The sequence below is a fragment of the Thalassophryne amazonica genome, chromosome 5 (assembly GCF_902500255.1).
Source record: "Thalassophryne amazonica chromosome 5, fThaAma1.1, whole genome shotgun sequence".
In the NCBI taxonomy this organism is placed as follows: domain Eukaryota; kingdom Metazoa; phylum Chordata; class Actinopteri; order Batrachoidiformes; family Batrachoididae; genus Thalassophryne; species Thalassophryne amazonica.
Genome location: NC_047107.1, coordinates 7,565,227 through 7,585,788, shown reverse-complemented (window position 1 = coordinate 7,585,788; position 20,562 = coordinate 7,565,227). Strand labels below are relative to the sequence as shown.

The following is a 20,562-nucleotide window of genomic DNA, read 5'->3' as shown; positions in this document are numbered from 1 at the left end:
CATGTGCTGGCTTGAGCAGGGGGACCTTGCTGCCCTGCAGGATTTTAAACCATGACAGCATCATGTGTTACTAATGTAATCTTTGTGACTGTAAATGGACTGCATTTATATAGTGCTTTTCCATCTGCATCAGACGCTCAAAGCGCTTTACAATTATGCCTCACATTCACCCCGATGTCAGGGTGCTGCCATACAAGGTGTTCACTACACACCGGGAGGAATAGGGATTAAAGGCCTTACCCATGGGCCCTGAGTGATTTTCCAGTCAGGCGGGGATTTGAACCCATGAACCCATGACTGTGGTCCCAGCTCTCTTCAGGTCATTGACCAGGTCCTCCTGTGTAGTTCTGAGCTTTCTCAGAATCATCCTTACCCCACATAGTCAGATCTTGCATGGAATCCCAGACCAAGGGAGATTGACAGTCATCTTGTGTTTCTTCCACTTTCTAATAAATAATCATAACAGTTGTTGTCCTCTACCAAGCTGCTTGCCTGTTGTCCTGTAGTCCATCCCAGCCTTGAGCAGGTCTACAGTTTTGTCTCTGGTGTCCTTAGGCAGCTCTTTTGTCTTGGCTATGGTGGACAGGTTGGAGTGTGATTGACTGAGTGTGTCAACAGGTGTCTTTTATACAGGTAACAAGTTCAAACAGGTGCAATTAATACAGGTAAAGAGTGTAGAATAAGAGGGCTTCTTAAAGAAAAATTAACAGGTCTGTGTGAGCCAGAATTCTTGTTGGTTGGTAGGGGATCAAATACTTATTTACAGCAGTAACATACAAATAAATTATTAAAAAAATCATTAATTACATTCTCAGCCTTCAAAGGGAAACTACACAACATTTAACCTTAATTTTACATTTCGGGAGTATTTAATGACTAAGTGAATTGTTTTGGGGTGAATGGGGGCTCCCTTCCTGAGGCATCTCGTAGCATTAAACTGTCATGAACTTGAGCAGCACATGAAACGTCGAGTACAGTGTGTGATGGTCTTCATGAAGATGACATCACCAATTACTGATGTAAACATGCACATGTGATGGTGTCACGTGACATCAGTGCAGTGCCACGGTGCATATAGACTCAGAGTGTGCAGAGCAGCTCTGCCCACACACACACTGAGCCTCTCACACTCTGATCTGTGCCACAGGAAAACAACTGGTGTGGGGGATTTTGGGGCTCATTTGAGAATTTTGCAGACATCCCAGCTCCAAAGATGACATGTTTTGATTCCTGAAGAAATCATCCTGAAGTAGTGTTATTGTGTTTTTCTCCTCCAGTGACATCAGCAGGTTTATCTATGTTCTGGGCCTGAAATGATTTTCCATGATGTCATATTCAAATCAGTCTCAGATAAATGTGTTTGCTGGACTTCAGGGTGACTTGCTGGTGGAATATGTTCTGTTCACCGTGCTCTGTTCCTTGCCATGCTGTTTGTTCCTCTTCATTAATGGGATGATGTTATTCACACTGAGGAGTAAAGCGGTGTTTCGTGAGACTCCTCGTTACAACCTTCTGTATAACGTGCTGTTAGCAGACACTGCACTGCTCGCACAGAGCCAGTTACTCTACGCACTGGCTGCTTCTGGACTCAGACTGACGTATCCTGTGTGTGGAGTTCTCACCATGCTGACCATTCTGTCAAATGAAATCTCTCCTCTCACGCTGATGGTGATGTCTCTGGAGAGGTATGTAGCTGTGTGCTACCCGCTGAGGCACGCTCAGATCATCACCATCACAAAAACAGCAGCAGCTATCTGCATGGTGTGGGCTTTCAGTCTTCTAAATGTCTGCATGAGAGTTCTTTTACTGTTAGAGTCTCCACTTGAAGACAATCTGCAGATGGCCACAGTTTGTACAGACACAGCCATGATGATCGGCCCTTTGTCTTATCAATATAACTTGGCCTACACGTGCGTCCTCTTTGTGCTGGTTGCTGTGGTGATCAGCTTCTCTTATATCAGTGTGGTGCTCGCTGCCAGATCAGCCTCCGTAGACCAAGCTTCAGCCCGAAAGGCTCGTAACACGCTGCTGCTTCATCTGGTCCAGCTGGGCCTCAGTCTCTGCTCCACTCTGCACTCAGTCACAATCATATCACTGTCCAAAACCCGAGACAAAGTCACAATTTCTCGGCTTAAACGTGTTCTGTATGTGTGTGTTTACCTGTTCCCCAGGTGTCTGCGCGTTCTTATCTATGGCCTCAAAGACCAGACCATCAGACCCGTCCTCATGTTCTACCTCTGCTGTTGTCTGCAGAGAGCCAAAGCCAGACACAGCAACAAGCAAGAAAACAAAGTTAGTCTTTAAACATAAAGACAACAACGTAAAAATGAACAAACAACTTATTTATTGTACAGTAGTGTTCAGAATAATAGTAGTGCTATGTGACTAAAAAGATTAATCCAGGTTTTGAGTATATTTCTTATTGTTACATGGGAAACAAGGTAACAGTAGATTCAGTAGATTCTCATAAATCCAACAAGACCAAGCATTCATGATATGCACACTCTTAAGGCTATGAAAGTGGGCTGTTAGTAAAAAAAAGTAGAAAAGGGGGTGTTCACAATAATAGTAGTGTGGCATTCAGTCAGTGAGTTCGTCAATTTTGTGGAACAAACAGGTGTGAATCAGGTGTCCCCTATTTAAGGATGAAGCCAGCACCTGTTGAACATGCGTTTCTCTTTGAAAGCCTGAGGAAAATTGGACGTTCAAGACATTGTTCAGAAGAACAGCGTAGTTTGATTAAAAAGTTGATTGGAGAGGGGAAAACGTATAGGCTGTTCATCTTCAATGATCTCCTATGCTTTAAAATGGAAAAAAAAAAAAAAAAAAACAGACGCGTGGAAGAAAATGGAAAACAACCATCAAAATGGATAGAAGAATAACCAGAATGGCAAAGGCTCACCCACTGATCAGCTCCAGGATGATCACAGTCTGGAGTTACCTGTAAGTGCTGTGACAGTTAGAAGACGCCTGTGTGAAGCTAATTTATTTGCAACAATCCCCCGCAAAGTCCCTCTGTTAAATAAAAGACATGTGCAGAAGAGGTTACAATTTGCCAAAGAACACATCAACTGGCCTAAAGAGAAATGGGAATATTTTGTGGACTGATGAGAGTAAAATTGTTCTTTTTGGGTCCAAGGGCTGCAGACAGTTTGTAAGATGACCCCAAACTCTGAATTCAAGCCACAGTTCACAGTGAAGACAGTGAAGCATGGTGGTGCAAGCATCATGATATGGGCATGTTTCTTCTACTATGGTGTTGGGCCTATATATCGCATACCAGGTATCATGGATCAGTTTGGATATGTCAAAATACTTGAAGAGGTCATGTTGCCTTATGCTGAAGAGGACCTGCCCTCGAAATGGGTCTTTCAACAAGACAATGACACCAAGCACACTAGTAAATGAGCAAAATCTTGGTTCCAAACCAACAAAATTAGTGCCTCGCAGATGTGAAGAAATCATGAAAAACTGTGGTTATACAAATAAATACTAGTTTAGAGATTCACAGGATTACTAAAAAGCAGTTTGAACATAATAGTTTTGAGTTTGTAGCGTCAACAGCAGATGCTACTATTATTGTGAACACCCCCTTTTCTACTTTTTTGTTACTAATAGCCCAATTTCATAGCCTTAAGAGTGTGCATATCATGAATGCTTGGTCTTGTTGGATTTGTGAGAATCTACTGAATCTACTGGTACCTTGCTTCCCATGTAACAATAAGAAATATACTCAAAACCTGGATTAATCTTTTTAGTCACATAGCACTACTATTATTCTGAACACTACTGTATGTCAGTAAATAACTGACTTTGAAAGGCAGTGAAGAAATCCCGTTAAAATGTCCTTAACTGATGATCATTTCTCTGTCCGTGCTGTTTCACTCTGACTGTACTGTAAAGTAACGTTTTCTTGCAAAACGTCCTGCCATCTTGCACAAATATTTGCATATGATAACAGTGAACTGAAAATGACACACAATTTTCTGTTTTGTAACTGTCCTGGACCAAAAATCTTCAAACTCAGTGTCACTGACTCCACACATTCCATGTTATTACACAGTGTGCGTCACAAAATCTACAAGCCGTCCTGCTGTTTAACATACAGAATTGGACAGAGTGTTAAATTTGTTAAAGCAACAGACTCGTCATGTCTGGCAGATGTTCAGCCATTTGTCAGACCTGATAAACAAGAACTTTCCACAAGAACCTTTCCACAAGGTTCTTGTGGAAAGGCTGCTTTGTTCCCTCCAGCCAACAATGTCACTCCTCAAGTTCTTATGAGTTTGACCACCAAAACCTCGTGAGTGCAGATGTTACAGTGTTCAGTGGACAACACCGTTCTTTTTTCACTTTGTCAGCTTTTCAGTCCTCCACAAGAAGGAGGTGAACTCATTGGATTAACAAATATCATTAAAGTTTCAACAACAATATCAATACAAAAGAAAGAACACATAAAATGTGATATAGATCAGAGTAAAGACCAACAACAAATGTCACGCTGGGAGTTGGAAGTCTACAAGGAGAGGACAGCTGTATCTTCTCTGTGTCATTCCACTGAGCCTGACAGTTAACAGACAGAGAGGGGAAGATGGAGTGAAGAAATGAACCTCTGTCTGCACTTCAACAAGCCAAAAATAATTGATGAACCTCGACCTGTGGATTCTTAGAAATGAAGGAATATATTATGATGGAGTCTCTGACTTACTTTCATTTTCTCTGTGCTGTTATAAAATAAATACTTTCTGCTGCTTGAGAAATGATTGTATGCTTCTTTCAATCAGACAAAATCTAGTTCTTATGAAGGTTGATGGCTGTTGGAGATGAATGAGGCACAGTGTCTGAGGCAGGGAATATAGTTCATGGAAGGTTGGTTACCTTGTTGTTTTTCTTCTTCTTCTATATGGTGTTTCTAATGATCCTTTTATCACTTTGTGCTGTCATCTTGGAAAGCACTAGTAGATGAAAAGACAACCTCAGACAAAAAGTTGATGCAGGTTGGTATTCCAACAGACTGTGGCTACCAGAGTCTGAGTTGATAGGTTGAACTTTGGACAGTTTGGTCTTTTCCCCTTTGCAAATGGCAAGTTTCGTGTTATGACAGCCATAAGGCACTAAAGACTGCCTGATGTCCAAACGTCTGGATGGCAAACATGGGACCAGAGTGGGAGCGAGCGCTGTGTTCTTCCCTTTGCACAGTTCCTGCCGGTACTGGACGTCGGAGTACAACCAACGTATGGACCGGACTTATGCCATATGTGTCAGAGCCGGCATGTTGCGGTCACTCACTCAGTAATGCAATCACATCTGCGCTTGTCCTCCCCTTCACAGTGCTACAGAGGCCTCACATGCGTGCGGGGCTGAACTGATGAAATGATCACTCAGTTGTGCGTGTGTGCGTGTGTGCGTGCGTGCGTGCACGCGTGCACGTGTGTGTGTGTGTTTATAATGGGAGGGCAAAGGAGGTGGACAAACTTGTATCCAGTGGAGGTGGACATCCCACAACATGCACTCTTAGAAATGAAAAATACACTCTTAGGCATAAAATGTGAATATAATTGATAAAGTTAAGGTAACTTTTTCCACATAACAATATTGTAGTTGATTAATTAAATCAAATAAAACATTATTACTTAAATCCCAATAGTTATGTGGAAAAAGTTACCTTAACTTTATCAATTAAATTCTAGACTCTATTTCTTAGAGTGTGCCGGCAGGCTGTACTGTGACCGATCGATCTCAGAGCTCAGTCAACCACAATCAGATCGCTTCAGATGCTGTTTTGATGCAGTCAGAATATGTAGACTGCGATCAGATGATGCAAAACTACCATCAGATGTGCATTCCATCTCAATGGTGCCAAGAGTGTCATGAAAATGTGTTTGGGACAACCAAGTGAATGGGACCAAATATGTAGATGTTCAGCGGAGGACATCTGATGTGAAAAGGAAGTGCAAGGGTATAGTTTATGGTCTGTGGGAAAGGATGGCCCCTACAACACAGATTAATCAGTCATCATTGTGGTATCGACAAGGTTCTGTAGTTGTAATGATTTAGGATTACCTGCAGAGGACGTCAAGCATGAGTATAAAAGATTGTGACTGCAGAGAGCAGACCACAGAAGTGAAGAAGAAGGCAGGCAAATGAGAGTGACACTTTTGACACGAAGCAGAATGTTTGACCACATTACACCCATTTTGGCAGCCCTTCACTGGCTTCCTGTGCCAGTAAGGGCCCTGTCCCACTGGCGTTTAGGAGGATTTGTGGATGGAATGCGCACAAAAGTGGCCCACATCCGCCAAACAACCGCAATAACCATGTAACATTCCTGTATGAGTCGGCCGCCATCCGAACACGTCCGTGATCATCCGCAGAGGCACGCATGTCCGCAGCCAGGATTTTTGAGCGACTCAAAAATCCTGCTGTGGATGAGATCCCCATCACTGCTTGAACACATACTGAAGACATACGCAGGACATACACCACCAACTTGCCGCATATCCCCTGTCATCCGCTGATATCCACAACCGACGGGTTGACGTGGCTTGGCGGTGGACCGGGACAGCGTGCAAAACAGATATGACGCGTGCCCAGCACGGCCACATCACGGTTGCAAATGGTATGTCGCGCATGCAGACAGAGTGGGCACGTATGAAGCGAGTGCATCACAGCCGCTGTGCCCCTCATGGGGGCGCCTCCGTGGTCGCCTTTGCTTCTGTTCCCTGTTATATCCGCTTTTCTTCCTCAAGTATTCGCTGATCCATCCCGGGACATTTGTCATTTCCTCCCACCTTTGTTGTGGACGCTCAGCTTTGGTCTCCTCATTTCATGCACAAATCCTCCTAAACGCTAGTGGGACAGGGCCCTAAGATCAGATTTTAAGGTTCTGCTACTAGTCTATAAAATTGTTCATGGACTGGCACCTCCCTACCTAGCTGACCTAATTAAACCTTATGTACCAGCCCGGGCTTTGCGTTCTCAGGGTGCAGAACTACTTTGTGTTCCTAGGGTGAATAAAAAGTCTGTGGGTCACAGAGCTTTCTCTTATCGTGCCCCTGTTCTGTGGAATGATCTCCCTGCGTCACTAAAACAGTCAGATTCTGTAGAGACTTTCAAGTCCAGACTTAAGACACACTTATTTTCCTTTTCGTATGGCTAGCATACTGACATAGTATAGTTCTATCAGGTTTAGACCTATAACAGAGTCAGATAAACCATTAGACAACAAAGAAGACACCAAGGAGACACTAGCTGCGGTTACATGGACCAAAAGTAATCTGATTGAACAACGAGATTGAACAATCAGATCAAAATCACACCATGTAAACAGCTCCATCTGATTAGAATAGCCCAATCCAATTGAAATTACGATCGGGTTAGAGAGGTGGTGTAACCCTGTTTTTAACCCGATCGCATTCCATGTAAACAGCACGTTGGATTGTCCACCTGTGAGGAGCCTTACGTCTGTTACGTCACATCACCACGTGGCGCTTCCTGCTCTGTGTTCGTGGAAATGGCGAAGGAAAAAACAGAGCTGGACTTTACAAGAGACAACACTCCTCAACGTTTTAAAAGAATTTAAAATAACTGGAAAAGCTTGACGGACGTAAGTTGGCAGCACAGACTTGTGTCTGGAGTCAGCAGGTCAGTGGAGCAAATTAAAAACTGCTGGGAAGCAACAAGCACTTTGTACAAGGAGAAGCTAAATGAGTAGAAGTGGCGCGGCTCCAACCAGCTTCACTTATGAATTAATGGAGTAATAATCGGAGGTCGACTGCTCTCCAAGGAGCACACTGGAGTAGAAGTTGGTTTTCCACCGGAGGAAAGTTCACCCGAGACACCGGAAAGCCTGGAGGTAGGTCCTGATAAAATCACGCTAACTCAACATTCCTTTTTTTATTTTTTTACGAGACGTACTTTAAGCCAAATGTGCGGCTTTAGTTCAAGTCTTTGGGATTCATGTTAAAGGGGATAGAGAATCAAAATCATCTTTTTCATGTTTTTGGTGTTAGTTCAGAGTCTCCCCGCTGTGGGGAATACACACGAAGTGCCAGCAAGTTTCAGAACCTTTGTTTCAAGTATTTCTCCTTTTTTGAATTGCCCCTAGAAAACAGGCCAATCTGTTTTTGAGAGAAAACTTACGTCACTTTTTCACCAATAGCCCACACACACACACACACACCCACACCCACCCCCTTTCACACACGCCCCTTCGAAATTGATTATTCATAAGGTTGTGCCCACCCATTCGTAACACTCAAAGAGAAGCAATGGCGAGCTACAGGTGTGCTTTCCCAGGCTGTTTTAGCGGACTATGATCTTCCCACGGAAAGCAATGTACGCGATCACTGGCTTTTATTCATTTTTAACCGCATCCCCAGTACATAACCGCCGACTATTTCTTTGCGCATTTCACAGAGGACTGTTTCACAAACCTTGCATGATTTCGAGCTGGCTTCAGTCGGCATTTAATACTCAGTAGAGGGTCAGTTCCGACTTTGTGACAAAATCAACCCCAGCAATCAGTACAGCCTGTGAGTATCACATTTTCTTTTGTTTTAAATTTGTGTTGCACCATATTCCTGTTGTAAGAATTGCACGTTAGAATGGCAAGTTAGCTCTGGTTTGTTCCTCTAAAGGGAATGAGCTAACCCCTTAGCAGCTAGGGATGTGTATCAAGAACTGGTTCCTTTTGCGTATCGTTAAGAAATGACTCAATCCACTGACATCAATAAGCTTTGTGCTTAACGATTATGTTATCGGTCCTTCAGAGTGGTCGTTGTTTTGGCGGGTGTTTGTCAGGAAAATGATAATTTCTGTATTGATTACAGACCCAACCAATTTTTTGGGGGCTATATCACATCACAGAACAAGGATTAATGCCCCATTCAACCTCTCTCTATCACCTTTAAGTTATCGCATAAGTTTATTCTCTGAGTAAAGTGCATGAACACAGTCTGTCATCGAGTTAACCGACACTCTTTATCCTCATTCACTTTAGTACATCACGTTAATTTCTGCTCTCATATATACAGATGATGATGATGTAAAGAGCACGTCGGAGGAGACTGATGACAGCAGCTCTCCACAACCTGAAGACCACACAGAGAAGGCTCCAGACAAAAAAGTGAGCTTTTTCAAAGAGTAATATGCTGCAAAATAAGACCACGGTGAGTTCTTGACATTTCCTGTAGAGTTTTTTGAAAAAACAACGTTCAAAGTCACTGCATATTTATTTATTTATTTATTTGGAGTGCTTTATTTTTTAGAAATGATAATATTACAAAGTTCCAGCAGAATATGACAGTTAATATCCTTTAGACAGTTGAGACACAAACATATTTTCATTTTAATTTTGTTTTCCTGTTTTGAGCTTTGTGAAGTCAAAAGCCGTGTGGATGAGTTACAACATATTTCAATATAGAAGCAGGATGATTCTTTGGTGTAATACAAGACTGAGAGATCCACAAAGAGGAAAAACAAGGAACTTTTTTTTTTTTTTTTTTTTTTTTTTTTTGCTAACTGAAATTATACATTCTTTCTAGAATGAAAGCCATCATCTGGTGATGCTAAGCTCCTGGGTGATTGGTCAGCCAGTAATGCTTTCAACTGAAAGCATTATAGGGCAACTTCAGGCTCTCCTTTCTCAGTCTTACTCATAAGCTCCTCATTTACATGATGTCAGGAAAGATGACTTTAAGCTTGCTTTCAGCTTGTTTTCATCTTGGAATATAGTACATGCCATGGGATTAATATACATGCTGTTGGATTAAACTGGACAGTGTTTGGTACTTTCCCGGAGTAAGTGAGGTCATACCGGACTTTTCCATTACAAATGGGGAAGCCCATGGAATGAACTCAGTGGTGAAGACGATGGAATATGTCTAAGAATGATTCTAACATAACAAGTATGATTAAATGAAGTATTAATGTGTTAAAAATTAAGAGTTGATTAGAAAAAGTATGTTACAAATAAGTGAAATGAATGATTATATGAGTTGTTTTTCATAAAGAGTGCAGAGTCAGGAAAAAAGGAAGTGAAGAAGTTTTTCATAAAGAGTGCAGAGTCAGAGAAGAAAGGGGAAGTGATGTTGCAACAAGGCAAGAAAAGCTGATGATAAACAACTGATCAAATGATTAAGATGTGGTAAAATATGAAATGAATAAATAAGGAATGAAAATGTTTGTATATGATCATATGAATTGTTTTTATGTGAAAGAGAGTTGTAATGAAATGATTGAATATGATTGATGTGATTCTAAAGACATGATTTAGAAAAACGAATTCTCAGAAAATCTGAAGTGTTAACAGAAAAGAGGAACTTGAGAAATAAGTTACTGGCAAAGGGCCACAGATGGCTTCCAGTAAGGGAAGGAGAAGGGAGGAGGTTTTGAGTCACCAGCGTCCCCATAGTAACCAAGATCATCTGAGGACAACAAAGAATCAAGCACATATATAAACTGTGAAACACCAGGAAACGGGGTTATTCTTCCAGGGAGAGGTGCTGTTGTCACTTCTCCCCTGCTACGAGGAGATCACAAGACTTGACCATCTTGTGAGCAGCAATTGGAATCGTGGAGTGAGAGGATTGGAGCCATAAGAGATCATTTGAGAGAGTTTTCAACTCCCACTCAGGCCGTCCAGTCACGGAGTAGCAGAGCACTGGAGAATAATCACTGGCCTTAAGTCTGAGTGAGGAATGTTCAACGTTTTCTCTCTCAAGGAACATCACAGCATACCAGATTGGATTAGATCAACTTTTGGTTGATTGAAGAAGGAATAAACTCTTATGTGGATTAATTTCCTGAAGGATTACAACATCACACGAGGATCGTGGTCAGCTAACGACTAATAGCTGATGAAGAGGAAATCAAGTTCATCGAGCTGGGGACTTTAACCTCAAAAACCTCCTTCCCTCACTCCTAGAAAAATTGTTAAGAAGTCAATCCAGTCCAGTCAAAGTAAGATCAGACAGTATTATTGAATTAAAAACAAAAATCTCTGCCAATCATTATTCTAATTATACTTGAATTACTGTTGTGAAATTATCATCATATAACCTATTTTGATTATGTTGTTGGCACTTGCAAAACCTGCAATAAATTTCCAAGCATGCAGTTAAAGTGTTAAGGCTCGGACATTGGATTTATTGATGCTTCTTGAGGTGTAAAAGTTAAAGTTTATTGGGTGTACAACATCAAAAAAAGTGCTCTGAAAGGTTAGTCTGGTTTTTAATGAAATTAACGCATCCTGGGGACTCGCTGTACGAGTCACTAAATTCAAAATCTAGCAACATTCCAAGAGCCCTGATCCATAAGAGGAGAGCTGCCATTAACGGGCGTGGCCGGTTCATATCCTGGTTCCAGAGAAGACTATTCGACCGGGGTGCGAGATCAGCGTCAGCGGGGTGGACGTCCGGATGGAGGCAGTGAGCGGCTAGACGAATCTCCTCGCCACCAGCTTGAACAGCCTTTGTGCAGCCCTGCCGGGGTAATACCCGTGAAGACACGAAGGTCAGACCCCAGAGACGGAGAGCTGGTTTAGTACACAAACACACTCATCGGAGGGTGAGTGTGTGCCGTGTATCTAAAAAAAATAACGGGATCTGACAATGAACAAAGTTAGTCTAGGACCTCTCCGAGACAAGCATGTAACAGCCCGAAAATGACCACTCGTCCCGAGTGTTACTTCAAATACAGCTGAATTTTCTAAACTGCAGCAGCTATAGATTTTCCAAAGTACTCAATATGCTGAGAATGACCAGTACATGTTTAGAAGGGTCATAGAAGAGTGTAAAATTTCTATTTTTGATATTTTAAGAAAAAAAAATTAGGTCAAATGACCTACATACAGTCTGGAATCACCACATATTTAGTGTCTTAAACTTTCTGTTGTGGATGTTCCTGATAATCTGTAAAGCATTTAAGGCCTCTAGATACTGCTGTCTGCCAAAGATCAATCAATCAATCAATCAATTTTTTTATATAGCGCCAAATCACAACAAACAGTTGCCCCAAGGCGCTTTATATTGTAAGGCAAGGCCATACAATAATTATGTAAAACCCCAACGGTCAAAACGACCCCCTGTGAGCAAGCACTTGGCTACAGTGGGAAGGAAAAACTCCCTTTTAACAGGAAGAAACCTCCAGCAGAACCAGGCTCAGGGAGGGGCAGTCTTCTGCTGGGACTGGTTGGGGCTGAGGGAGAGAACCAGGAAAAAGACATGCTGTGGAGGGGAGCAGAGATCGATCACTAATGATTAAATGCAGAGTGGTGCATACAGAGCAAAAAGAGAAAGAAACAGTGCATCATGGGAACCCCCCAGCAGTCTACGTCTATAGCAGCATAACTAAGGGATAGTTCAGGGTCACCTGATCCAGCCCTAACTATAAGCTTTAGCAAAAAGGAAAGTTTTAAGCCTAATCTTAAAAGTAGAGAGGGTGTCTGTCTCCCTGATCTGAATTGGGAGCTGGTTCCACAGGAGAGGAGCCTGAAAGCTGAAGGCTCTGCCTTGTATCAAAGATACAAGGTTTGTTTTGTATTTTCCACTTTAAATGCATATTCCATTGATAACAGTAGGACTGAAAATAAAAATTGCCTATTTGGAAAATGTTCATTTTCTTTGAATGTGTGGAAATACATTGACCCACTTATTTTAGCCATTTTCTCTTAAAATATCAAAATAGAAATTTTACAGTTTTCTTTGGCCCTCCCAAAGATGTACTGGTCATTTTCAACACCTTTGAACATCTCTAGCTGCTGCTGTTTAGAAAATACAGCTGTATATGAAGTAACACTTGGGATGAAAAAGGGCGTGGGCATTTTGGGCTGTTTGTCCTGGATAGAGATATTGGCACATATCTCAAGTTCATTGGGGTCATATTAGTCTGGAACAGGTGAGTTAACCTCTCCTAAATGATGTGCACGCATCTCAGCTAGGTCTCTATCCAGGACAAACAGCCCAAAATGCCCAAGACCTTTCTGATTTTAGAGATATTGCGTAAATGCAAAAAGGCAGTCCTACATATTTGTTTAATATGCGCTTTGAATGACATATACTGATCAAAAATAACTCCAAGATTTCTCACAGTATTACTAGAGGTCAGGGTAATGCCATCCAGAGTAAGGATCTGGTTAGACACCATGTTTCTAAGATTTGTGGGGCCAAGTACAATAACTTCAGTTTTATCTGAGTTTAAAAGCAGGAAATTAGAGGTCATCCATGTCTTTATGTCTTTAAGACAATTCTGCAGTTTAGCTAATTGGTGTGTGTCCTCTGGCTTCATGGATAGATAAAGCTGGGTATCATCTGCGTAACAATGAAAATTTAAGCAATGCTGTCTAATAATACTGCCTAAGGGAAGCATGTATAAAGTGAATAAAATTGGTCCTAGCACAGAACCTTGTGGAACTCCATAATTAACCTTAGTCTGTGAAGAAGATTCCCCATTTACATGAACAAATTGTAATCTATTAGATAAATATGATTCAAACCACCGCAGCGCAGTGCCTTTAATACCTATGGCATGCTCTAATCTCTGTAATAAAAGTTTATGGTCAACAGTATCAAAAGCAGCACTGAGGTCTAACAGAGCAAGCACAGAGATGAGTCCACTGTCTGAGGCCATAAGAAGATCATTTGTAACCTTCACTAATGCTGTTTCTGTACTGTGATGAATTCTAAACCCTGACTGAAACTCTTCAAATAGACCATTCCTCTACAGATGATCAGTTAGCTGTTTTACAACTACCCTTTCAAGAATGTTTGAGAGAAAAGGAAGGTTGGAGATTGGCCTATAATTAGCTAAGATAGCTGGGTCAAGTGATGGCTTTTTAAGTAATGGTTTAATTACTGCCACCTTAAAAGCCTGTGGTACATAGCCAACTAATAAAGACAGATTGATCATATTTAAGATCGAAGCATTAATTAATGGTAGGGCTTCCTTGAGCAGCCTGGTAGGAATGGGGTCTAATAGACATGTTGATGGTTTGGAGGAAGTAACTAATGAAAATAACTCAGACAGAACAATCGGAGAGAAAGAGTCTAACCAAATACCGGCAGGAGAGGGCAGAAGGAACTCTGACAATAGCTTCTCCCTCTCTGCTGTCTGCCCCCTCACCTCAGCTTTTTATTCACTTACATACACAGGAGCTCATTAAAAACAATAGCACACTGTCTCTGCAGGGGGCACTTGACTGCAGGAAGGCTTGACTGATAAGCAAAACAATAGCAGAATCTCTCTGCAGACAGGTCACACAATCATGTTTATGCAAACGGTTTTACAGAGAGTTTTCAGTGAATATTTTAGTGGTTTATAAGAAACTGAAACTTCCAGGCAATGCACCATAAATGATTATGTGTAAGGAAGTCATTATAAATGATAACATGTATGTACAATTTTTCCAACATTTCCCTCCTGTTTATCAATTATAATGTCTGCATTCTCATCTCGCAAATCTGTCTCTTCTTTTTTTTCAGATTTTCAACAGCTTGATCATTTTTATAGACACATTACATTTTACACTCAGAGGTCATGTTTGTCTTGTTTGTTATTGAACAATTGTTCAAGATTAACAGCATCATCATAATTATCCATAGGTGGTTCCTCAAAGCACATCAAATGTTTACTAGGATTTTGAGATTACAAATCTTCATAATTTTCAGGTTCATCTTCATGTTCACTGTCATCATTATCTTGTCTCATCAATAGAGCTCTTACTTCTGCAGATTTACCTTCTATTGCTGTTAAAATTATTCTGTTACACAGTGATCTTATGCATGTAATACAACAACATCCACAGAGTGTCAATATGGCAACAAATATAGCAATTGCAAACAGAGTTGATACAATCAAACCTTTCCATTTCCCAAACATACCGAAAGCTTTGTCCCAGATGTCTTGATCAACTCCTGAATGCTCTTTTAGTTCTTTGGACATGGTTTGTAGATTGTTCAGTGCTTTGGTTAAGGATCCATCAGGGGCTGTGTTGTTCTGGATTATCGTACAACAGGAAGTACCAAACATGGCGCACACACCCCCTTTCTTCGCCAGCAACATGTCCACTCCAGTTCGGTTTTGGAACACCACTAACGATGTTGCTGCCAATTGTTCATGTACAGCCTTGAATCCATCTCTGGTAAAATTGGTCAAGTGCTGCACATTGTAATGTATATAGTTTATTCTATCTACATTTTTGTTTACCGTTATGGGAAAAATCACTCTGAAAATCGGGAATGACTCAAACCCAGCTGCAACCTGATCCACCAGTTTGTATTCACTGGGCACCCCTCTCGGCACCCCGATGGCATCGATGTAGGTGGGAGATTTTTTTCACTCCAGGTAAATCCAAGGACCTTTTCTATCGCTTGTTGTGTACCTTAATGGCCACATGCCACCCGCCACCCTAGCAACCGGTCCCTTGGAATTGGTACGGCAGAGATTGGCATTATAAGTGATATAAGGGCACATGTCCCTGTCCATTGTGGTGGCAGCCAACCACGCAAGCGTGGAGTCCCACAGTACCACCATACATCCGCTCTGGCGATCAGAAGCTTTGTTGTAGTGTCATTATTGGTTAATTTATGTGTGATTTTACACAAGGTGGTGGAAATATCCCCTACTTTTAGAGGTTTACTTGCTTCTGGACTACGAGTAAAACATGTAATTGCCATAGACATTATTGTCAAAGACAGGTGGTGTTGCATTTCTCAGAGTTATTGGAAAAGGATCATCAAATTTTCCACAGTCCCCAGATGGATTAGTTTCTTTCATTATTGATAACAAACAGTGAGTGTGATTCGTTTCTAATGGCGTTGGTACTACTCTTAAAACTGGTCTTAGTCCTGAACAAATCAAACAATTGCCTTTGGTTTGTTTTGCAGCTTGTTCAGCCACTAACAGCCAATTGTTATCTTTACCTTTGATACCTGTTTCTGTTTCAAACAATTCGTCTATTTGTAGGTCAGTGGTATTGAAAGACAATATCAGGATGGGCTCCTGAGGGTTATCTGGGTTTTTGGTCAATATATATATTCCATTTCTTCTTCGCATATGAACAGTCTACGTCTAGGATCATATCCATGTGCATATGCCCATAGTAGAAAGCCCAACATTCCTCACCATTTTTCAATCATCCAGATCATAGTAGTAATGACTACGAGGTCTATTAGAAAAGTATCTGACCTTATTATTTTTTTCAAAAACCATATGGATTTGAATCACATGTGATTACATCAGACATGCTTGAACCCTCGTGGGCATGCGAGAGTTTTTTCACGCCTGTCGGTTACGTCATTCGCCTGTGGGCAGTCTTTGAGTGAGGAGTGGCCCACCCTCTCGTCGATTTTTTCAATATTTAGGAATGGCTCAGAGACTGCTGCTTTGTTTGATAAAAATTTTTTCAAAACTGTAAGGCACAACTGAGTGGACACCATTCGATAAATTCAGCTGGTTTTCGTTGCTTTAAGGACGGCCCACGGTGCCTGAAGGCGATCTGTGCTCTGAGGCGGCGTCATCTCGCTGTTTCAAGTTGAAAACTTCCACATTTCAGGCTCTGTTCACCCCGTAAGTCGTCAGAGAACAGAGAACTTTCAGAAGAAGTCAGCATGAGGAGTTTATGCGGACATTCCACTGTTAAAGGTCATTTTGTAATGAAAGAACGTGCGGGCAGAGTCGCATGTCGGGCTGGACCCAACCGCGGGGGGTCGCAACAGGAAAAACACCTTTGTTGGAAAACTTAACGGGCAAGTTGGAACATGCCCAACTGTTAAACAATTTCTCAGTTACTCACTTGTTGAAAGCCATCAAAAGCCGCCTGAATTTTACAAATGGTTTTCAACACGGAGGTGTTTTTCCTGTCGCAGCGCACACAGATTTGTGGCGTCGTCACGGAAACGACTCGGCGAATTTGCACGCACGTTCTTTCATTACAAAATGACCTTTAACAGTGGAATGTCCGCATAAACTCCTCATGCTGGCCTCTTCTGAATCTTCTCTGTTCTCTCACGACGTCCTGGGTGAACAGAGCCTTAAATTAGGATGATTTCAGCTCGAAACAGCCAGACAATGTCGCCTGGGAGCGCTGTGTGACGTCCCGCTCCTGGGGAAGTCCTTAAAGCGACAGAAACACCCCATAATCTCTCATCAGCCGTTAAACTTTTCACTGAAAACCAGCTGAATTTCTCGAATAGTGTCCATTCGGATATCCCTTACAGGTCCTGAAAAAAGTTTGATAAAGCAACGCGCGCCGTCTCGAGCAGCGTCTCAAACAAAGGAATTCAGCCAAGAGGGCTGGACCGGTGCTCACTCAAAGCCTGCCCACAGGAAAATGACATCACCGACACGCGTGAAAAAACTCACGCATGCGCACGAGGGTTCAAGCATGATTGGTGTAATTGCATGTCATTCAAATCCATATAGTTTTTTTTTTATAAAACTGCTGGTTAGTTTTATAAGATACCTCGTATAACCATAGTCATTATCATCACATATGGTTTACAACCCATTTTTGCATCAAAGTTCTTAATGAAGAACACAGTGATGGCTGATGTCTTCTTTCTTCTTTTCCTTTTGACAGTTCAGTGATTAGAGTTCAGCAGTTCTGCACTTAGGGACTGAAGGAATCAGCAACTCTTTTTATGTTGTTTTCCTTCAGATGTGGTGCATAAATCTGTACTATATCAGTATGTGTAAAGCATGCTGCAGTTGGAAGTACAATAATGTGTTATGTACTTTGTCCTGTGTTCTGTTCTTGATGTTTCTTAAACACAGGTACACAGGAATGGAACAGGATTTTCTCGTGTCCTGTTTTCAAGGAACTGGATCCGTCTGTTTCTCGTCCTAGAGTTTGTTGGTTTGGCACTGTCTTTAATTGGTATCAGCAACTCTGGATCTCTGGTTGGTTGTTTGGATTTGGTTTACTCTGGATCTTTCAGATATCTTTGTCTTTCACAGTGGGACAGGTGGATCCAGGAGGAGCATTCAGCAATCTTTATGGCAGTTGGTGTGGTCAACAACACTTGATATGGCCCCTCCCAGTGCGGTGATGACTAGTTCTTTCTCTTTATGGCTTTGATCAAACCCAGTCCCCAGCCTGGATAGAGTTCTCTGGTTCCTGCACAGGAAGAGAGGAGTCTGGCATCTTGTTAGCATGTACGAGGGTAGGCTGAAAAGTTCTAAGGCTCACCAAGAAGGAGAAATGCCATTTCTGTTGGGAAAGTGTAATGACACGGACCCACAACAGGTGGCGTAAATGAACGGACAATAGATGAGTCAAAAATACAACACTTTACTGTTGTGAAATGTGCACAACGAAATACAGACAAATGCAGAATTTGGTTCACAATCAAAATATACAAAGTGATGTGTGGGTAGGCTCGAGGACAGGAGAAGTCCGTCCCAAGTAGAATCGGATCCCACACGATTTCCACTGCCACCGAACCTGAAGGATACTGGAGCCGCCAAGTCCTGAGTCCCCAGGTGGTCGTCGGATCTGGTACTGCTGGCAGGAAGCAGAAGACAGAAGTAATGAGTGTGTGACAAACACACCCAGTAAACAGTCAGCAAGTTCTTCTTGTATTAGTCGGGTGGGAAAAACACCTCCACCTCAAGTACACAGTTTATGCAGAGTCTGTAATCCTACTTATTGAAGTTCGGAGTGAGGAGTGAAGTGCGTCACTCCTCCACCATCTGCGAACCCAGCCTCCAGCTGAAAGTAGCGATCAAGACACCTGAAAACAGTTCAACACACACAAAAACAAGTAACGTGTGTCAACACAACAACGGCTGAGAATTTACCGTGAAGGTAGATGATATCTCGGTGACGAGGTGGAGATGTCGTCCGGCTTTTGTGTATGTGGGTGATGACCAGGTGATTGGTGACAGCTGTCATAGTTGATGAGTGACAGCTGTCACCCCGGCTGTTCCTGTGAGGCGGCAGCGCCCTCTCGTGCCTGAAGCCCGCACTTCAGGCAGGGCGCCCTTTGGTAGTGGGCCAGCAGTACCTCCTCTTCAGCAGCCCACACAACAGGACCCCCCCCCCCCCCAACGGGCGCCTCCTGGCGCCCGACCAGGCTTGTCTGGGTGTCGCCGATAGAAATCGGCCAGGAGGGCCGGATCCAGGACAAAGCTCCTCTTCACCCAGGAGCGTTCTTCGGGTCCATAACCTTCCCAGTCCACCAAGTACTGGAAACCCCGGCCCTTCCGGCGGACGTCCATGAGCCGACGCACAGTCCAAGCCGGCTCTCCGTCGATGATCCGGGCAGGAGGCGGCACCGGTCCAGGAGCACAGAGGGGTGAGGTGTGGTGTGGCTTGATCCTGGAAACATGAAAAACCAGGTGGACCCGCAGTGAAGCTGGGAGCTGGAGCTTCACTGCAGCTGGACTGAGGACTTTGAGGATCTTGAATGGACCAATGTACCTGTCCTTTAGTTTGGGTGAGTCCACTTGGAGGGGGATGTCCTTCATAGAAAGCCACACCTCCTGCCCAGGCTGGTATGCAGGGGCCGGGGAACGCCGGTGGTCTGCATGGGCCTTAGCCCTCATCAGGGCATTCAACAAGGCAGAACGGGCGGTGCGCCACACCCAACGGCACCTCCGCAGGTGGGCCTGGACCGAGGGCACACCGACCTCCCCCTCCACCACAGGAAACAATGGGGGCTGGTACCCCAGACATACCTCAAACGGGGAGAGGCCGGTGGCAGAGGACACCTGGCTGTTATGCGCATACTCGATCCAGGCCAGATGTTCACACTAGGCCGTCGGGTGCGCGGACATCACACAGCGCACGGCTTGCTCCAGTTCCTGGTTGGCCCGTTCTGCCTGTCCGTTGGTCTGCGGGTGATACCCGGACGAGAGGCTCACGGTGGCCCCCAGTTCTCGGCAGAAACTCCTCCAGACTTGAGAGGAGAACTGGGGACCTCAATCCGAGACGATATCCACGGGTATCCCATGCAGACGCACGACGTGGTGGACCAGGAGGTCTACTGTCTCCTGGGCCGTAGGGAGCTTCGGGAGGGCCACGAAGTGGGCCGCCTTGGAGAATCGGTCCACTATCGTGAGGATGGTAGTCATGCCCCGGGACGGCGGGAGGCCCGTGACGAAGTCCAGGCCGATGTGGGACCAGGGGCGATGAGGCACAGGTAACGGCTGGAGCAGTCCCTGTGCCCGTTGATGGTCAGCTTTACTCCTGGCGCAGGTGGTGCAGGCCTGGACATAGTCCCGGACGTCAGCTTCCATGGATGCCCACCAGAAGCGCTGCCGGACCACTGCCACGGTCCTTCTCGCCCCTGGATGGCAGGAGAGTTTGGAACCGTGAGAGAAGTCCAGGACGGCAGCTCTGGCCTCTGGTGGGACATAGAGGTGGTTCTTCAGTCCATTCCCTGGGTCTGGGTTCCGTGTCAGGGCCTCCCGGACGGTCTTCTCCACGTCCCAGGTGAGGCTGGCCACGATAGTGGACTCGGGCAGGATGGGTTCCGGCGGATCCGACAGCTCAGTTTTGACTTCAACTTCGTGAACCCGGGACAGGGCATCCTATCTTTGGTTCTTGGTCCCGGGGCGGTA

At 43.6% G+C, this 20,562-nt stretch overlaps 1 protein-coding gene across 1 annotated transcript; it reads left to right on the top strand.

The window, feature by feature from the left end:
• Positions 1–1,326: 1,326 nt before the first annotated feature.
• Positions 1,327–2,304, top strand: LOC117509714 (odorant receptor 131-2-like). The gene has a single exon (XM_034169433.1). The coding sequence runs from the start codon at positions 1,327–1,329 to the stop codon at positions 2,302–2,304; it is 978 nt and encodes a 325-aa protein (XP_034025324.1).
• Positions 2,305–20,562: the final 18,258 nt, after the last annotated feature.

What these genes read in the sequence shown, in the direction of transcription:
- LOC117509714 (XM_034169433.1), top strand. Translation starts at nt 1,327, where the DNA reads ATGTCATATTCAAATCAGTCTCAGATAAATGTGTTTGCTGGACTTCAG.